This window comes from Phyllostomus discolor, chromosome 8 (genome assembly GCF_004126475.2).
Source record: "Phyllostomus discolor isolate MPI-MPIP mPhyDis1 chromosome 8, mPhyDis1.pri.v3, whole genome shotgun sequence".
Classification (NCBI taxonomy): Eukaryota; Metazoa; Chordata; class Mammalia; order Chiroptera; family Phyllostomidae; genus Phyllostomus; species Phyllostomus discolor.
Window position 1 is genome coordinate 91080341 of NC_040910.2, and position 17421 is coordinate 91097761.

Consider the following 17421-nt stretch of genomic DNA (forward strand, 5'->3'; position numbering starts at 1 on the left):
AGGAGAAGTGTAGAAGGCGGTGTGTGGAACACAGAGGACAGCTTGTGCCCAAACACTTCTGAAAACGATCTCATCTCATCCCTTCCAGCACTACCCACAAACGGTCGTGTTATCATGAAATAGTGAGATCCTCGCTGGATTTCTCAGGTCATTTTCTAATAAAAAGTGACAAATCCCATAAGGTCTGGTAGTCCTCAGTGGTAGCTCCAAGAAACACAACATATTCTCGTGCGCATCAGAGGTTCAGGGTTTCTACACCGTCTGAACAGAAACATCTCAGCTCCTTGGGACTCTGGGGTACGAAGGCCTGGGGTCACCATCAAATGGGAACAAACCCACAGCCTAAACTTGGACAGTCAGGGAGTCAAATAGCCATTTGGAAGGTCCAGGGAAAAAAAAGCTGAAATGTAGAAAATAAGCCAAAGGAAAATAGAGTAAAATGAAGACCATACTAAGTTCTCAAAAAATGCTTGCTTGGATTCAATCGAGATAATCCATAGGGAGCACAAAGGTGGAGTCTGATTTGGAAGTTGTCATTGTTTGAGAAAAAAAGAACATGGATGGAATGACACCCTGCTATTATTTCTAAGAGGCTGACCCAAAGAGGGGAAACGTAACTCCCTCCCACTTCTCCGTGCTCACTTATCTACAGGTGGGCATCATAATGTGGCCTATCTATCACACAGGGTTGTTATAGGGATGAAATAAGTTAATTCACAAAGAGCATTTAGAACAGTTCCTGGTACATGGTAACTCCTCAAGAAATGTTAGCCATTGTTATATTTTCCCTTTTTGTGTTTAACGAGCTAAAACCTCATTGGTATATAACGTATGTTAGTTATATATTCTATGTTCTCCGTGTTGGAGTCTCAAGTGTGTCCCGCCTCCCTCAATTGGAGGTTGTTTCCTTTTCATCTCTTCACCGTGTTCAGAGCGTTGGGCCCTATCTGTGCTCAGTCAGTCCTCATTGACACGGCCCACGGTCAGGCGGTTTCCAGGAGGTGTAAGGACCGCAGGACAGCTAGACCGACTCCTGACGCCCAGATCACAGGCTAGCTGGAAAACCACTGGTGGAACCTGGCCGCCGTGAACATCTGCTGCGTCCACTTCAGGCTCCAAACCAATGACTTAAGAAAATGTCCAGCGCTACACAGCCCAGTCTCTTACCGTGTCCCATTTTGCTCTGGCTCGCTCTTCCTCAAATTTCGCAAACTCCTTCCGATCATGGATGGTGATGAGGAGCTTCCAGATGAGCAGAGTAGCAAGGCCGATGAGTAGAATGGCCCCCATCACTGAAAGCAGGACCACCAGGATGTCAGGGCCCTTGGGACACTCTGTCAGGAGACAGCACAGAGCACAGTGGCTGTGACTGACGCAGGAATCACTTCAATTGGCTAAAAATAAGAGCTTTCTGACAAAGAATACCATACTAGAAAATTCTCTGAAGGAAACAGTACTTATCAAAAATAAAAAAATCAATTAATTTTTTCAAGGAGAGGGGGCAACTTTTAGGACAGAAATAATCTGTCCCGAGTGGCTTAAATCAGGTCGTGAGCCTGTCCCCCAAGGGCAGAATCCAGTCTACTTGATGTAGATTCACACAGCATGTATTAAAAATTTGATTGTATTGGCAACATTGAACAATCAGGAGTCTCCCCTTGAAATTTCAGGTTCTTTTTATTCATTTATTTTTATTTCTTAAATAGTTTATTTATTTATTTTTAGAGAGAGGAAAAAGGAGGGAAAAATAAAGGGAGAGAAACACTGATATGATGTACACATCCCAACGGGGACCAACCTTGCAACCCAGGCATGTGCCACTGACTGGGAATCGAACCGGTGACCTTTCACTTTGCAGAACAATGCCCAACCAACTGAGCCACTCCGGCCAGGGCTCTTCTTTAAAAAAAAAAAATCAAAAGATCTGGAAACATGGAACCTAGGTACCTACAGGTCAGCAACTGGCGAGGGCCGAGCAGCAGCCGCCTGTGTTAGGGGGACACGTTGGCCAGAGCCCTCACCGCTCCCTCTGCTGTCCACCACACAGCAGCAGCGTGTGGCTTGTCACGGGGCTTGTGCTACTGCGGGCTCTGGAGCCAGCCTGCCCGGTTGGAATCCAGGCTCACCACTTCCTTAGCCATGTGACCTTTGATAAATTATTTAACCTTTCTGGGTGTGTTTCCTGGTTCTACCATCTTTAAAGTGGAGAAACTAGCAGCACTGACTTTGACACCTAGCTCTGAGGAATAATTAAGGAATTTGAAGAACTCAGAACAGTGCCTGGCAGGGAGTCAGGGCTCAGCAAACATCAGCTGCCGTGATTACTGGTGTTCTTGTGACACCTGGCTGTTTTCACCAATTTATTTACCTGGCTCCTGCAGGTGTTTGAGCTTGTCCCCTGGTTCAGATGTTTATCGCCCTGCAGACTGGGGACCCTAATGACCTTTTCAGCATATTTAGATACCAGGCGGCCTGCCAACCAAGACAATATTTTGGGTTCCTTCCCAAAACATTTAGTCATCTAAAATCCTAACCCTATTGAGAGCCGACTTCCTCTTCAACCTCAGTCAACAACCAACACAGACAGAGGCGCGTCACGCCTTGAGGGCCAGGAAAAGTACGGTCAGCAGAGCTCTGCTTCCCATAAACCACAGGTGTCTGGTGGGTGACTTCACTCCAGTAACTTCTCAGGTGTTATGTAATTAAGTGTGTGCGGATATGCCTATTGATGGGTCTGCAGAGGAGGCCACACCCACCTTCCACACTGTCTCCCACCTTCTTCTCTAAACATACACCCCATGCTCACCACACACTACCCCAAAACAACCACCACCACAAACCCAGGCTGGCATTTTCCCAAGCCACCAAATTGCAAGCTGTCTATAATTAAAGGAGCTCCTGGAGAGAAGCAGTGAGGTTCCAGCGTCTGAGTTCCCAGGAGTGAAGGGCCCCAGTTCTTCTGGGAAAAGCAATTATGAATTCTCTTGAAGACTGAGGTGGGGCGGACCCTCAAATCCCAAAGTGAAATCTCTTCATTTCTGCATGTCAGTGTGGGGAGGACAGAGAGAGTGCCAGGAGGTCTTCGTGGGGTTGGGGGACATCTGTTAACCACCTGTCCCGGAAGGGATGGATGGCAGACTTCCTGCAGACAAGACTGGGGGTTTCTGGAGAGCCCTCCCAGCTCCTCACAGAGATGAGGACCCATGGAAAGGGAAGGAAAGCGGTGTCAGGAAAGACTGGGCAGGGTTAGCCGATTTGACAAACGAAAGTACAGGAAGTCCAATTAAATTTGTTCATAACAATGAGTAACTTTTTGGCATAAGCATGCACCAGATATTGCATGGACATACTGTGTTGTATCAGGCACTCGTATCCAGCTCAGGGCTAACACCACGTAGCCAATGCCAAACCCTTTGGCTGTGCTCTCTTTACAACCCTGCCGTGGCTTGGCCCTTCCAAGAAAGCCTCCGCCAGCACATGAGTTAGGGAAGAGAATGAAAAGAATCTCCTCCTCTACTCCAGGAACCCAGATGCTACATTCTACTCTGAGCCAGAGCCCCTGAGAATGGATCGGGGTGGGGGTGGGGGTGAGAGGAGAGGCAGAACTTGGGGCTCCAGGGCATCAGGACCAGAAATGTGGGTCTGGGTCCCATCCCCTAATGTGGGGGAGGGGGCCTACTGTCAGCAAGGCAGAAAAGTTACCCCTGACCCCAGGTTATTTGTACCACCCCAGGTCACCATCATCTTTGTTCTAGTTTCAGAATACCCAGACCAAGATTTTGGTAAGCTGACACAGCAGGAGCACCAGCAAGGATTATTGTAGCAAAGAGATGGAACAATCTGCAAGACTATATACTCAGAGCGAGGCAGCTAAATGACTTAAAACAGCTGAGTATAAAAGCAAGAACATACCACCCTTCTGAAGCGAGAAGGGGCAAAGGTATCAACAAGGTAGGTGCGGAAGAATCTGTGAAACCTGTTAACACAGGTGGATGGAAAAGTGTGAGAAAGTGACGTGCAAATAATCCACACCTGCTCCCCACAGACCCAGCCCCACACTTCCCTCTCATTTCCCCATGTCAGCTTTCCCTTGAGTCACTAAATAAAACTAAGGCGATGCCCTTCCTTTCTCTTCCTTTTCCCCTATGAAGGCTGAGAGCTCTGGCGAAGGTGATAAACGGTATCACAGGGGAGGGCACTATGATCTCCCCTGCTCACGGGGACACACCCCAGGGTGACATCAATGTAGCAGCCCTTTGCCCACTTTCACCCCTGCCCTTCTCTAAGCAGCTAAACGCTCCTAACAGATATCAAGATGTATATAAGCCTGGCTGTCTCCTAGGAATAATCAGCCCTATTAATTCATTCACAAGCCATTTATTATCTTCTTTGTAGAGGACTGAGCCAAGGATGGGGATACAACAATTGATAAGACAGACAGATCCTGTGTTCACGGGGCTTATGAGCTACTGAGGGAGGCAGGTGATGGAAGAAGCAATTTAACAGGGTAGTCAAGGCCCTTTCAAGGAAGCAGGGCTGCTGTGAGAATCAAACAGCAGCACCAAACCGCGGCAGCAGAATGAGGCTGGAGGAGGCGGGAGGACATCTGAGAGGGCTCACTGGGGGAAGTGATGTGTCTAAAGCATTATCGCCTCAACATATTGGGGAACAGCCCGATTACCAAGAGAATTAATAAAGAACACAAGGGCAAAGTTTTGCATAAACAAGTCAGGGCTCAGGACTCTGGGTTTTTCTTTAATGAGGAAATACACAAAAGTTTCACAACCACTGCTGTAAAGCAGGGGCCAGCAAACTGGGCCACAAGCCAAGTGCTGCTTGCCACCTGTCTTTGTAAATACAGCAGACTCCTCATTTACCTGTGTGCATGGCTGCTTTCCTGCTACTATGGCAGAGTCGGGCAGTCACAGCACGGAGACCACTTGGCTCACACAGCCAGAAACATTTAACATCTGGCCCTTTACAGAAAAGTTTGCTGGCCTCTGGCCTAAGGAATGAGATGAAGGACTCTTTACAGCTGTCAAGAATGTCAAGTGACCAGCTGACTTAGCCTCTGCCTTGGGAGATTGTTCCTTCACTATCAAGTTCTTGTCCATCCCACCCACCACCCCGTGGCCCTTATCCCTTTGCAGGGTCATTATTGACTTACATTACTGTCGCCCCCAAGTCTGTGAGGGCCACCTCTGCCTTATTTACTGTTATATTCCCAGCACCTGGCCCAGTGCCTGATACAGGATAAGTACTCAAAACTATTTCCTCGTCATTCCTGTCTTAATCTGCTGTTTAGGGGAAAGGAAGGAGACGAGCGGGTAAGGAAAAGCAAGCAAACCTACTGGGTTGGAGGGTGGCAAACCTGTGGTTGGCGTAGGATGATGTGAGCTCCCCCCGCACCCAGAGGGCCTGGAGGGCAAGCACTGGATTCTCAGTGCCTACGGCAGGGGGGCTTGGTGACTCAAGCCCTTTACCAGGTTTTGTGGTGAACCTGGCAGGGTCAACACCTCCAACCATGAGGCCTTCCTCTGCAGTGGTAAGCAGGTCGCTCTTGGCAACCATTGAACTTAGAGGATAACAGGTGCCATGTGCTGAAAAGTCCTAGAATTTAAATTCTTTGCTTCCTAACATTATCACCTGAAAAACTGCCATGATCTATTTTGTCCCTTCATGGGATCCATATTTACTGTCTTCCTCTCCTTACTCATTTTTCTGTGTCCTCAATTAGCAAATCACTTTCTTGCTAATATTTGTATTTATATACCCCCCCGCCCCAGATGACAGGCCTTAACTCATCACTTGTAAGGTCAGGCTTAACCTGGCTGTTCCATTTAAGAGGCGTGATGGGTGAAACAACTGCCTAATGTGGTTCTCCCTCTCCCTGGGGGCGGGGCCAGGGGCCCTCGGAGTCCGCTCACCTGGCTCTTCTACCACATACAGGATAGACTTTCCGCTGGAGTCTTCAAAGTACTGGAATCTGATGACACAGTCATCCTCATTCTTGTAGGTGCAATTCACTGCATCCTTGCCAGTGTCCTCTGGGAGAGAGGGAAAGGTGGGAGAATGAAAAAATGGGTCAATTTCTGGAAAAAAATGGGTCAATTCTTGGAAAATGGGTCACTCTCAAACCCCACTTATTGAATTTCTGTGAAAGTGTGCAACTTTACACTGACATAGGAACCCTTACACCTGACAGTAGGCACGATGTCTAGATCTGAGATGGCTGTCGTGGCTGGCAATTGCCTCCAAATGGCCCTGACTGGTATACTTTGTCCCTCACAGGCCCATTCTGGTTCTTATTCCTTCCTCAGGAAGGGACATGATATAACAGTGCCGCACAACCCGATTCAAAGTCGGACTCTACCACCTACCAGCTGTGTGGTCTTGGGATGTCACTTGACCTGATGAGTCCCTCTTTCTTCGTCTATGGAGGGAAAACGATGCCCTCACCTCACAGGGCTGGTGGAGAACTAAGTGACGTACAGTAAGCAGTGGGTGCTTCCTTCCCTCTCTTTCCTTTCTCTGCTCGCTCAGTGATTTTCAGTAGTTTCTACACTCAGCCCTTCGCGTCCCTCCATTTCTGCCCCTGTCCCGGAGTTGCTCCTCAGAGCCATCCTCTCTCCCATTGTGTCCTGCAGGCTTCATCCCTCCTCATCCTGGAGCCTGTGGCTCTGACAGTGAGACCATACCCTACACTGATGAAACCGGCAGGTAAAGGTGGCACACGATGAGACTGAGCAAATGTGCCGAGGTCACACAGCACGTGACGGAGCAGGATTAGCCTGAGTCTCAAGCACAACCTATAAACTTGAACTCATTAGGCCTTTAATTTAGTAAACCAGTGCTATTCCAGTACCAAGGAAAGAGTAAGAATTTCAGGATTTAATTCTAATCTTACCTCATCACCAATTTGCTTGGGCAAGTTACTTAACTTCCCTGAGATTCAATTTCCTCATCCTCAAAATGAAGATGACAGTGGTACTATAGTTCTACTTCAGTCGGTTGTTGGGAGAAGGATAAGACAATGTGCATGAAAAGATACTTTAAAAACTTCTACAAGTAATAAAATTCCATACAAAAAAGCTTTTATTTTTATGATTATTATGGCAGGGTGGGGTGTGGAAATGCTTATCCACTCACCTGGAATATCCACCTGGTCCAGATAATAAAAACATCTCACCTCTGAGCAGCCTGGACTAATCAGAGCAAGCTCGGTCTCCTCCAGAGGGAAAATCGTTTCTTCAGACTCAGGCCCCAGATCTCTGCCCTCACCCCAGCCCCACTCCTGATACTGGCTAAAGGGCCCAGGGAGCGGACTCTTTTCCATAACATGCCCACCAGAAGCTGGCTGACTGGCGGGGTCTTTCTGTAGCTCTCACCAAAAACGTGTTTCCTGCCTTCGTGGGAGATGGCGATCTCCCTGGCACCGCCCAGCGCCTGCCTGGCCCAGAGGACCACATCAGGTGTGCTGACAGCAGCAGGGATCATCTCCTGCATGTCAAGTTGAAGAACAAACCAGAGTAATTGCAGGCAAGCGTTTTGCTCCCCACTGCATTTCTCTCTGTCTTATTCCACGAGAGGCTACCAAGAGCCAAAAAGGCTTCAGGATAATGACTTTGGCTACAGTTCCATCAGGGCGAAGGCTCCACTCCAAACCAGCAAAGCCGAATGCCTGGGTGTTCTTGGTAAATGCTTACTAGCCTATTAGGCTAAGACCGTCATGGGTAAGTACTTTCTCACTCTGCGCCTCAGTTTCTTCATCTATACAATGGGGTGCATTCTCTTCCCTTCCTTGAGGGGCATTTAGTTAGGATTTATACACACTCTGGAAGTCATTGGCAGGATCGTGCTGAGTCTGTGGGCTTCAGGAAGCAGAAAGGGGCAGGTCTGCTGAACAAATCAGTAGAAGTACAGGGAGGCCCGCAGTGAAGTCAGCTTTTACTAAGTGTCTACTGAGCATCAGAACTGCACCACACGCCTCTGAGGTCACAATTTTACAGATGAGAGTTGGACAGTTTCTTGCATTAAATCAGAGAAACTTAGAACCCAGGCGTGTGCAACACGAAGACACGCTGAACTTACTAAGCTCCTTCACGGACTCGATCTCATCTCGACAGTAACGGTTGCAGGTGTTTTCCTCAAATAGCATTCCCCGCTCAAACTTCTTACACTCCACACACTCCCTAAGGACAGAGGACACAGGGGTTAAGGCAAGGGAGGAGCAACCCCAAGAGTGCTTCAGTCTGACTCCGACCCTCAAACACCTCCATCTCAGAAGACAAACGCACAAACAGAAGCATCTGTCAGACATCCCTGGGGCCCAGAGAGTCGGGTCTGGAGTTCAGGGCCTGGCAGGCAGATGCCTCCAGGTACCATCATGAAATTTCTCCACCCAGGCCTGTGACAGGAGGGTGAACCCTCTGCCACTCCCGGGAGCCTTAAAGTCACAACCAGTCACATAATTAGGGACCCAGTGCAAAATGAAAACATCAGGTCCCTTGTTCAAAACTTACTAATAATTTCAAGACAGTGACAGCAGAGCATTAAACCAGCCTGGGGGAGAGTGTCTTCTAAGCAGAAGGCCCTGTACAGATGCTATTACTCTCACCCACTTGAAGTGGAAGGAGAGCTCTGGCCAGTGTGGCTCAGTTGGTTGGGTGTCCTCCCGTAAACTGAAAGGTTGCAGGTTCATTTCCTGGCAAGGGCATGTCTAGGTTGCAAGTTCAGTCCCCAGTTGGGGTGTATGTGAAAGGCAACCAGTCGATATTTCTCTCCCTCTCTTTCTCTCTCCCTTCCCCTCTCTCTAAAATCAGTAAGCATATCCTCAGGGACTTGGGCTGCTAGAAACTTCCTCTGACCCCCACATGAGCGTCATTTGTACTGTTGAACGTCCATTTCACATGGTGCCTTTCATAACTCCAGCCCCATCGCTCCCACAGAGTCAGAACATCAGCACTGGAATGTTCCCCAGAAGGTATCTGGTTTAGCCTCCCTCCTAACTCAGGGGTCCAGGAAGCCACCCTAGAAGAGGGGCTTCTCCAAATGGAGTACAGCTGGTACTGGTTTGACTCCTTCACCATTGGCACCACCTCCAGCTTTGCCCAAAATTTTCAGGGAAAGAGGAAAGCTGGCCATGTGGCTGCAGCAGACTCCTTCCCCTAAAGCTTTGAAACCTGTATGAAACCTGGAGAGTTGGGGGTCCTAGTCTAGAGAACCCTCTCCACCACACCCCGCCCCCAATCTGACACCCAACTCTCTTGAACTCACTTCTCTGCCCACTCACTTCTTAAAGGTGCAGGCATCAGGGCAGGTGGGACACTTCTCACAGGTGTTCCCGTAGGAGCCCGGCTGGATGCAGACGCAGCTGCCGCATTCGCACTTGCCCCGGCCGCTGCACAGCAGCCCGTTACTGGACATGCAGGTGTCGGTGCGCGTGGTGCAGTTACAGTAGTAGCCGGTCCAGTCGGAGTCACACAGGCAGTCCCCACAGCTGCACTGGCCATGGCCTGAAAACACACAGCCCACAGGGGCGGAGCAGCTGGTAAGGGTCCCGAACTCCATGATGGCGGCTCAAGCTGCTTTCCAGCGGCCTCTCATCATGCACCACAGGTTGGCACACACGAGCCACCACAGTGCACTGCTCACCGCCCTCACGTCAGCCTTGTATCCTCATGCTTCTGTTCATGCTGTCCCCTGCCCAGAGGCCTTCTCCTCCCGTGACCTCTACCAAACTCCACTCACCCTTTACGGCTCAACTCAGATGTTCCTTGCTGTCTGCGCCTTTTTTCGGATCTCCCTGGGCCAGAGCAATGGTCAGTCCTGTCCTGTGTTCCGCCAGCACTGACATATCCCTGCATTTCAACCCTTATGTTCAACCCCTTTGCTTGCCTATCTGTCTCTCTTTCTAGACTGTGAGCTCCTTGATGGGACAGCACATATGATGTTAATTTTGAATTTTTTCAAGTACAGTTTACATTAAATATTATTTTGTATTAGTTTCAGTTGTACAGCATAGTAGTTAGACAATTATAGACTTCACAAAGTTCCCCTTGGTATTTCCAGTACCCAGCTGGCACAAAATATTAATTTTTGCACCAATAATGATTAGCATAACATCTGATACAGAATAGGCTTGCAATTAATGTTAATTTATCCATTCAGCCAACAAATATTTATTGAGCTCACACCACATGCTGGGCACTGGAGGTTCAGCTATGAACAACGCAGGCAGGGTCCCTTCTCTCGTGGAAGTTGCATCCTAGTTAAATTCCTCGAAACACTCACACACACACATTCACCAACCTGTGCCCTGTGTTGTATTATCTTTTACTGCAAAGAGTCATCGGCCCTAGTAGAAAAGACCTATTCCCTTTACTGCATGCATGTAGGAGCTGGAGAGAGACAGGGTGGGGCTTATACTACTTAAATGCAGGCAGTAACTCTCAGTGCTATTTCCGCTAATATTCACTTAAGAAGGCTTTAAAACTTGGCTCTTAAACCTTGCACGAAAGTGACTCACTCCTCAGGAGTCTGAACCAGGAAGAGGTGGATGAATAACAAAAATCTGATTGTTAATAAGAGGAAAGGCAGGGAGTGAGGCAGAAGTACCCAAGCTGCTCTGCAAACCACACCACTGTGTGTGCAGGTGGGCTGCACGATGCTGGAGGTGAGGGTGTTCAAGGCCAGGCTCAAACAGCCACGAGCTGGCACCTCCTGCTTGCTCCCCAGTGGGTCTGACTAATGTCTCCTGGCCACTATAGGTCCCTCTGCCAGTGACTCCGGCACCATCCTCTAGTAACCACACTGGCAGTCAAGACTCAGACACACCTGCACCGCCATGGGAAGGCATGTCTGTTTCCTGGGAAGGGCGGGAAACAAGACCTCATCTGCCACAGCCGCCCAATATCCATGCAGAGGAGAAACACTGGGCTGGCAGAGGGCGGAGAAAGAAGAAAGACTGCATTTTGAGGTTGGGTTCCCTAGAAGCACAGCGTGTGGTGAGGATTCTTGTTTAAGTGACTTAGGGGGAGGGAGGGAGGGAGGGAGGGAGGAGGGAGGCAGACAGGGCAGGAGTCAGAGGCTGGCAGGAATGTGGTCTCAGCTGGAGACTCCCTTCAGCCAGATCCAGGGAGGGCTCCAGAGCCCCAATGGCACCACAGATCTGGCCCCTCCTTCTTTTCTTTTTTTTTTAAATCCTCACCTGAGGACACCTGAGGACATGCTTATTGATTTTAGAGAGAGTAGAAAGGAGGGAGAGAGAGAAACAGGGATCAGTCGCCTCTCATACTACCCGACCAGGGGCTGGACCTGCGACCCAGACACGTGCTCTGACCATGGGTTGAACCCAGCCTTCCAGTTTAAGAGACAATACTCCAACCAGCTGAGCCACACTGGCCAGGGGACTAGCCCCACCTTCGAGGTGAAGGACTTGGCCTTGGGTAACCTCTTACCCACCGGTCATTGGCCAAGGTCTGAGGGCAAGACAGCTCCTGTCAGTGCAAGTAGTCCTCCAGAGAAAGGGCAGCTGGGAGCTATCACGAGCAGCCCCCACAGCAGCTGGGGAAGGGATGTGCCAGCCAGCAGAATGGGGCCCCACAGCGTCCGCTGCACCCAGCTTTCGGCCATGGCTCTCAGACAGGGAGAGGCGGTTGCCACAGAGCCCTGGCAGCACTCAGAGGCCTCAGCCTCCTCAGAAACCCTTGCCCCATAGTGTTCCCTTTATGAAGCTAAACAGAGTCATCTTTGAGAAGGCGGTCTGCCAGGCCAGCCAGGGAGTGAGCATGAGAGTGGAAGTAGCAGGCCAGAGCCAGCGGGCTGACCCCAAGCCCTGGCAGGGTCAACCCTTGAAAGGAAGCCCCAGTGTAGTAATGTCACGGGCCTGGCACCCCTCCAGCAACAGGGTGGCTGAGACTGGGTTCATGGGAAAGTCAGAGGAGGGGGAGTAAATGAAGGGGAAGTGTAAGAAAGGGAAGGAAAGGAGGGAAGAAGGTGACAAGGGAGAGGTGGAGGAGGGGGGGAGGACAGCAGGGGCCCACAATGCAGGTCAGAGAAAACGCAATTGCTCTTTCTACATAACTTGACCTTCCGAGCTAAGGCATCACTCCACTATCACTCTGCTCCTCTCCTTCAGGAGCGAGCCCTTCCTTTGACATCCTGCCTCCTCCACGAAGCCACCCAGGCCTCCCCTGTCCACAGTGAGTCTCTCTCTGGTGGGCTCCTATAACACTCCCCAAGGACACCTCTCTCCTGAGATCTGGCAGGTTGTGCCTCGTGCTGTGAATTACCCTTAGGTGAGTTAATGAAGGGCAAAACCGTCTTATTCATGCCTCTCTAGACCACAACACCATAGCACACAGCAAGAACCTGGCTCACTGGGTGCCCGATCAATCTACGTTCATGGATGTGGCAGGTGGAAGAGTCTCTTGAGGACTCGGATGCAATCCCTACATTTGAAGCAGGGGTGCCAGTCACACACAGCCACAAAGACTGTGCATGCCTCCATTGGGAAGGAGAGCAGAGGGTTGGTCAGGAGATAGAAAAATGGCCGAGGCATAGCCCTCCTACCTCACGAGTCCCTGCTTGCAGCAAACCACAGACCACAAGCCAGCAGCTCTGGGGAAGGACAATGGTGAGCTGGGCTACGAGCCCTGAGAGGTCAGCCATCATGCATGACCCCTGCTCACCCATATGGACTGAGTGCCTGGCACAGGGCAGGTGCTCAGTGATTGTGTGTCCCTGAGTGTCTGTCCCTGGGGCATGTGATACCACAAGGTTGAGCCCTGAGCAGCAGGTACCTAGCACTGGCAGGAAGTGGGGGAGGGAAGCCTTCAAGAGGATGCAGTGGCTGCCCGTGGTTGCCTCATGAACCAGTCTGCAGCACACAGAGGACAGGTTGTTCTCGAACTGGTGGGAGGCAGGAAGTGGGCCGCTGACCCCAGCAGCTCTGTGTCGTGGCTTCAGTGGGGCAGGCAGCCAAAGGAAACTCTCTGACTGGGATCCCTCCCCCGCTACCTCACAGCAGACCAGCAGACCGAGCGGGCCCCCCTCTGTCCCTGGAACCCACAGTGGGGCCTCTGCCTGGGAAATCCTTCAGTCCCTTCATTCCCAACCTTCCCCCTCAATGGGTTGCCCACATCAGACTTACCCATTCCCTTTTGTACTTTGAATATGATTTAAATACCATTAAATATTAAAATGAACTTAAACTTCTGCCTCATCCCCTAACTGACACTGCTGTTTGAGTGTGCGTGTGTGTACCTGATCTCTCACTCCCCAATCCCTCTATCCTTTTTCTTCGATGTCTCTCTCGTATTTTGTTGGCAGGACTGAGGGAAACAATGTTTCAATAATAAAGAAGAGCCATTTTTATATTACTTGGACATGCTTTAGAATGACACAGATTCACCTTTCTAATCAAGCCTCTTCAAAGGCCGATGGTAAAGTGAACATCTGGTGGATTAGCTCAGCTGGTTAGAACCCCAGTGCAAATGAAGCCAACTCGGGTCACAGATTTGACCACCAAAGAAGCCAATTATGATCTCTGCTTGATTGGCCACATGACACACCCTTAAGCCAGTCTCAACCAACTTGCCAATGTCTCCAATCTGTCTGTCACAAGGGGGAATAAGCCACAGTGGTAAATGCCCAGCAAAAACCTGTCTCAGCACCCCAGGAACAGCTCAGGCTGCCTGTTTGCCTACAGTGCTGCGGGTGCAGATAAAGATTATGTTAACGTCAGTTCGGCTTCTTCTGGCGGGAGATGTACCCCAGGACCGGTCTTTGGGGCGAGGAGAAACCAGTGAGAGATTATCAGTGGGCCTGGAGATATCACTGAATTTTTGTAACGAGAAGGACGACAACTCAGCATCCTGCAGTCAGAAGGACTCAAAACCATAACCCCTAGTCAGCAGGCCGGGCACTCGATGGCCATGCTGTTCGATGCGTGTCTCGCAGCCTGGCACGGCAGCCACTAGCCAGTGTGGCTCCTAAGCAACAGAGGAACTGAATTTTAAATTTTAATTTAAATTAAATTTAAATGTACTTTAATTAATTAAAATCAATTAACTTAAATTTAAACAGCTGCCTGTGGCTAGTGGCTTTCATTTTGTCAGCCCAGATCTAGAACCCAGAAAGTAATGGCAGTACCAAGAGCGATAACCAAGTAGCGTCGACTTAGTAAGAGCTCACTATTTCCCAGTCATTCATTGTTCCAGGTGTCCTGGCTCATCAAACATGCTCCAATGTCTTGCATATATATTGCTCTTTTCCAAGTCTTTTTGTGATGAAAAGATAAATTCACGCAAGACAATTATTACTTGCTTCACTATACATTCTGACATCACGTATTTTCCAACTCTATAAAAACTAAAAAGTTAATTACCATCAGTGATTTTCTTTTCATTTTTTTCCCCATATCCTCAAAAAGATTAGGAACCAGTGACTTCAAATATTAGGGGAAGGGCAGATGAAAGAAAAGAAAAAAACTCTCTTCACCTTCAAGGTTCCCCACTCCTTCTCACGCGTCCCTGCCCCCCATGAGCAAGGACATAGGGAGCAGAGAGGAATTAACGACAACCTCATTTCTGCTTTCTCCCACTGGCGTGGCACACCACCTACTCAGCTCTGCCCGTGGGCCCTCCTGTGCCCACGTCAAGCCCAGATGTGTGCGTGTGTGTGGGTGCCAGCATGGGAGGGGCGTGCAGTCCTACTCACCTGAGCACATCTCCCCCTTGTAGCGGACACAGGAAAAGTCGTCACACTCGCAGTACTTGCCCGTGATCTTGCCAAAGTCACTGCTATGGCAGATGCACTGGCCACAGAGACACTCGCCCCGCTGGCTGCAGACAGGCTGCCCCTCCTGGGGGCTGCACTCGTCCTGCTGGGAGGGCCGGTAGTCCTCCTCGGAGCACTCACACTGGGACCCCAGCCAGCCGGGCGCACAGCGGCACACCCCGCACTCAAAGGTCCCATTGCCATTGTTGCAGTGCTGGCTGTGAGACTGCGCATGGGCCTGGCAGGCACAGTCACAGTCAAAGGTGACCTGGACGATAAGGTTGTCTTTAAAGCCCACCGGCTTGATGGTGAAGGACTTCTCCTTCTCCTGGGGACAGCCACGCACCTTGGCTTCGATGCTGAAGCTCACCTGGATGGAAAATCAGATCGCATTCAGGTACAGGTGGACCCTGCTAACACTCCAGCCCTGGAAACCACCTGTTCTCTGCCCTGCCAAGGACCACCCAAACTGAGTGTCTGGGGTTCCTCAGCCCTCCAACTACCAAAGTCTGCAAAGCAAAAACAAAAGCCCCGAGCAATGGTGTGGCTGTGACATACCAGACGGGGTGCAGAGATGCATGTCTACAGTTATGACATAGAAGGTTTTTTATTCTGCATGTAAAATAAACCAGCTCATGCAGAACAGAACTGCGATCTTGTGAATGCTCTGCTCTGGCCAACTGAGCTACCTGGACTGATGACATCCCATCAGCAAGAGAGACGAAGCCCTCCTGTACCACACAATGCCACCCAGTGGCCATCCACGGGCTCCGAGTCTACTGTTCAGTTCACATGTAACATTTCATCACTTGTGCAATCAGACACATTTCAGGCCAATATTTCTTATGTGGGGCATGTGCACATATGCCTAGAGCAGACAGACAGATGGATGGATGGAGAGATAGATGATAGATAGGTAGATAGATAGATAGATAGATAGATAATGTAGATAACATAAATATGGTGATACACATACCCCTCTCTCTCCCCCATCCCCTTCACCAACCCCTCTCCCCTTAGGCTAGAACAGACGAGGACCAACCACTAAGGAAGGAAAGCCACAGAGGGACTGAAGGGGCAGAATGAACATCTGCATTCTGAAATCCCATCAGGCGGGTATTTTTGCCGTTCCATTTGCTTTTGAATCCTCGGCAATGAGAACAATGCCTGGCACCAGCCAGCGATCAACGAAGGTTTATAGAGACACTGCCATTTTACATTGTGGAGGAAAGAAAGGCTTTTTCCTGGGCAGAGGCTGGAGACTGATTAGGTGCCGAAGGTAAGAAACATTTTCATTTACAATCAACAGAGGTAACTCTGTTTGTCTTAAGTTTCAAAAAAGTCCTGATAATGAAGTTCACGTAACAGACAGACACAGTTTAGACAACAGAAGCCTCAGAGGAGGAGGTTAGCAGCTCCATTTCACCTAAGTTGTAATGACCTTCAGGAAGAAGGTACAGGGAGGAGGGGTGGGGAGCCCACAGACACTCCAGGGCACAAGCCTGGGCCAGGGCTTTGGCCTTAGCCCCTGCCCAGCCCGCCTCACCGTGTCTCCAATCTTGAGTCCCACACAAGACTTGAGGCCTGGGATGACCTCGTTGTTGAGACAAGTGGCGTTGAAGGACAGAGACAACTCCTCGGGAAGGTCACGCACCTCCAGCTCTACTTTAGAGCGGATTTTCTGAGCAGAGAAGGGCAAGAGAAGGTAAGGAAATGGACGGAGGGAATGGGTAGGTACCACTTCCATCCCCAGCGGAATCTGCCAGGTGGCCCTGGACTGGCCTGACAGCACCAGATGTCCAGGTTTCCCTGGCAGCTGCCAGAGCCCCTCGAGGAGGCTGCCACCTGCTACATTTCTGGCCCAGGCCCAGCTCCCCCCCTCTCTCCCCACTTGTATCTAGGTGAGTCTGGATAAAATCAAAACCAGTACACCCTCCTGCAGGCCTCATGCGTGTGCAAAAGGGAAGTGCTAATACTGGTCCCCTCGGGGAGTAGCAATTTCTACTTAATTTTTAGTCAACCTCATCTTCCCTGTGACTCAGTTTCCTCTTCTCTCTCTTACTGGAGCCCAGCTGTCCCTCACTTACCCTCCCCCTCCAATCTCAGGACTCTCATCTCCACCCCCACCTTCTCCCTTCTGCCTCTTCTCAGCTCTTTGCCCATTCATTGTTCCTAAGCTTCCTGGCATTCTGTTCTGAGCCACTGCTTTCTCAGAAGGCTGCATTCCTCCCCGTGCTGGCCATCACCCAGCGTCTGGAAGAGCAAGAGGAAGGCAGTGAAGACTGCAGGGTAAACTAGCAGCCAGGACTCCCAAATCAGAGCCCTCCAGGGTAAATGCCAAGTGAGGCTGAACTCTCATCAGGCGCCTTCCCAGGGCAAGACACTCACCCCGTAAGCATCAACAATGAGCTGGAGGACGTTGCTGGAGTCAGCAGACAGAACCCCCACTGTGGTGCCTGGGATGAGCTCACTGTAGTTCTAGAAAGAAAGACAAAGGTGTCCAGGGCTGGCTGGACAAATTTGGTGGTCTCCAAAAGCCCTGCCCTAATCAGATGAAGGGTCTTGAAATGAAGATTGAGGGGAGAACAGGATATTCATCTTGTCACTGCCAGGAATAAATCTAGCGGTTTTCCAGCACTG

General features: G+C 50.1%; 1 protein-coding gene across 1 annotated transcript in view; it reads right to left on the reverse strand.

Annotated features, from left to right (window-relative positions):
- Positions 1-17421, reverse strand: part of ITGB3 (integrin subunit beta 3) — a 48809-nt gene that overhangs the window by 4025 nt on the left and 27363 nt on the right. The window contains exons 8-14 of the mRNA XM_028521921.2: positions 17170-17259; positions 16328-16462; positions 14722-15151; positions 9293-9515; positions 8092-8192; positions 5928-6047; positions 1168-1334 (exon numbers count right to left, since the gene is read on the reverse strand). Coding sequence (XP_028377722.1) covers positions 1168-1334; positions 5928-6047; positions 8092-8192; positions 9293-9515; positions 14722-15151; positions 16328-16462; positions 17170-17259 — 1266 coding nt within the window. The remainder of the gene's footprint in view (positions 1-1167; positions 1335-5927; positions 6048-8091; positions 8193-9292; positions 9516-14721; positions 15152-16327; positions 16463-17169; positions 17260-17421) is intronic.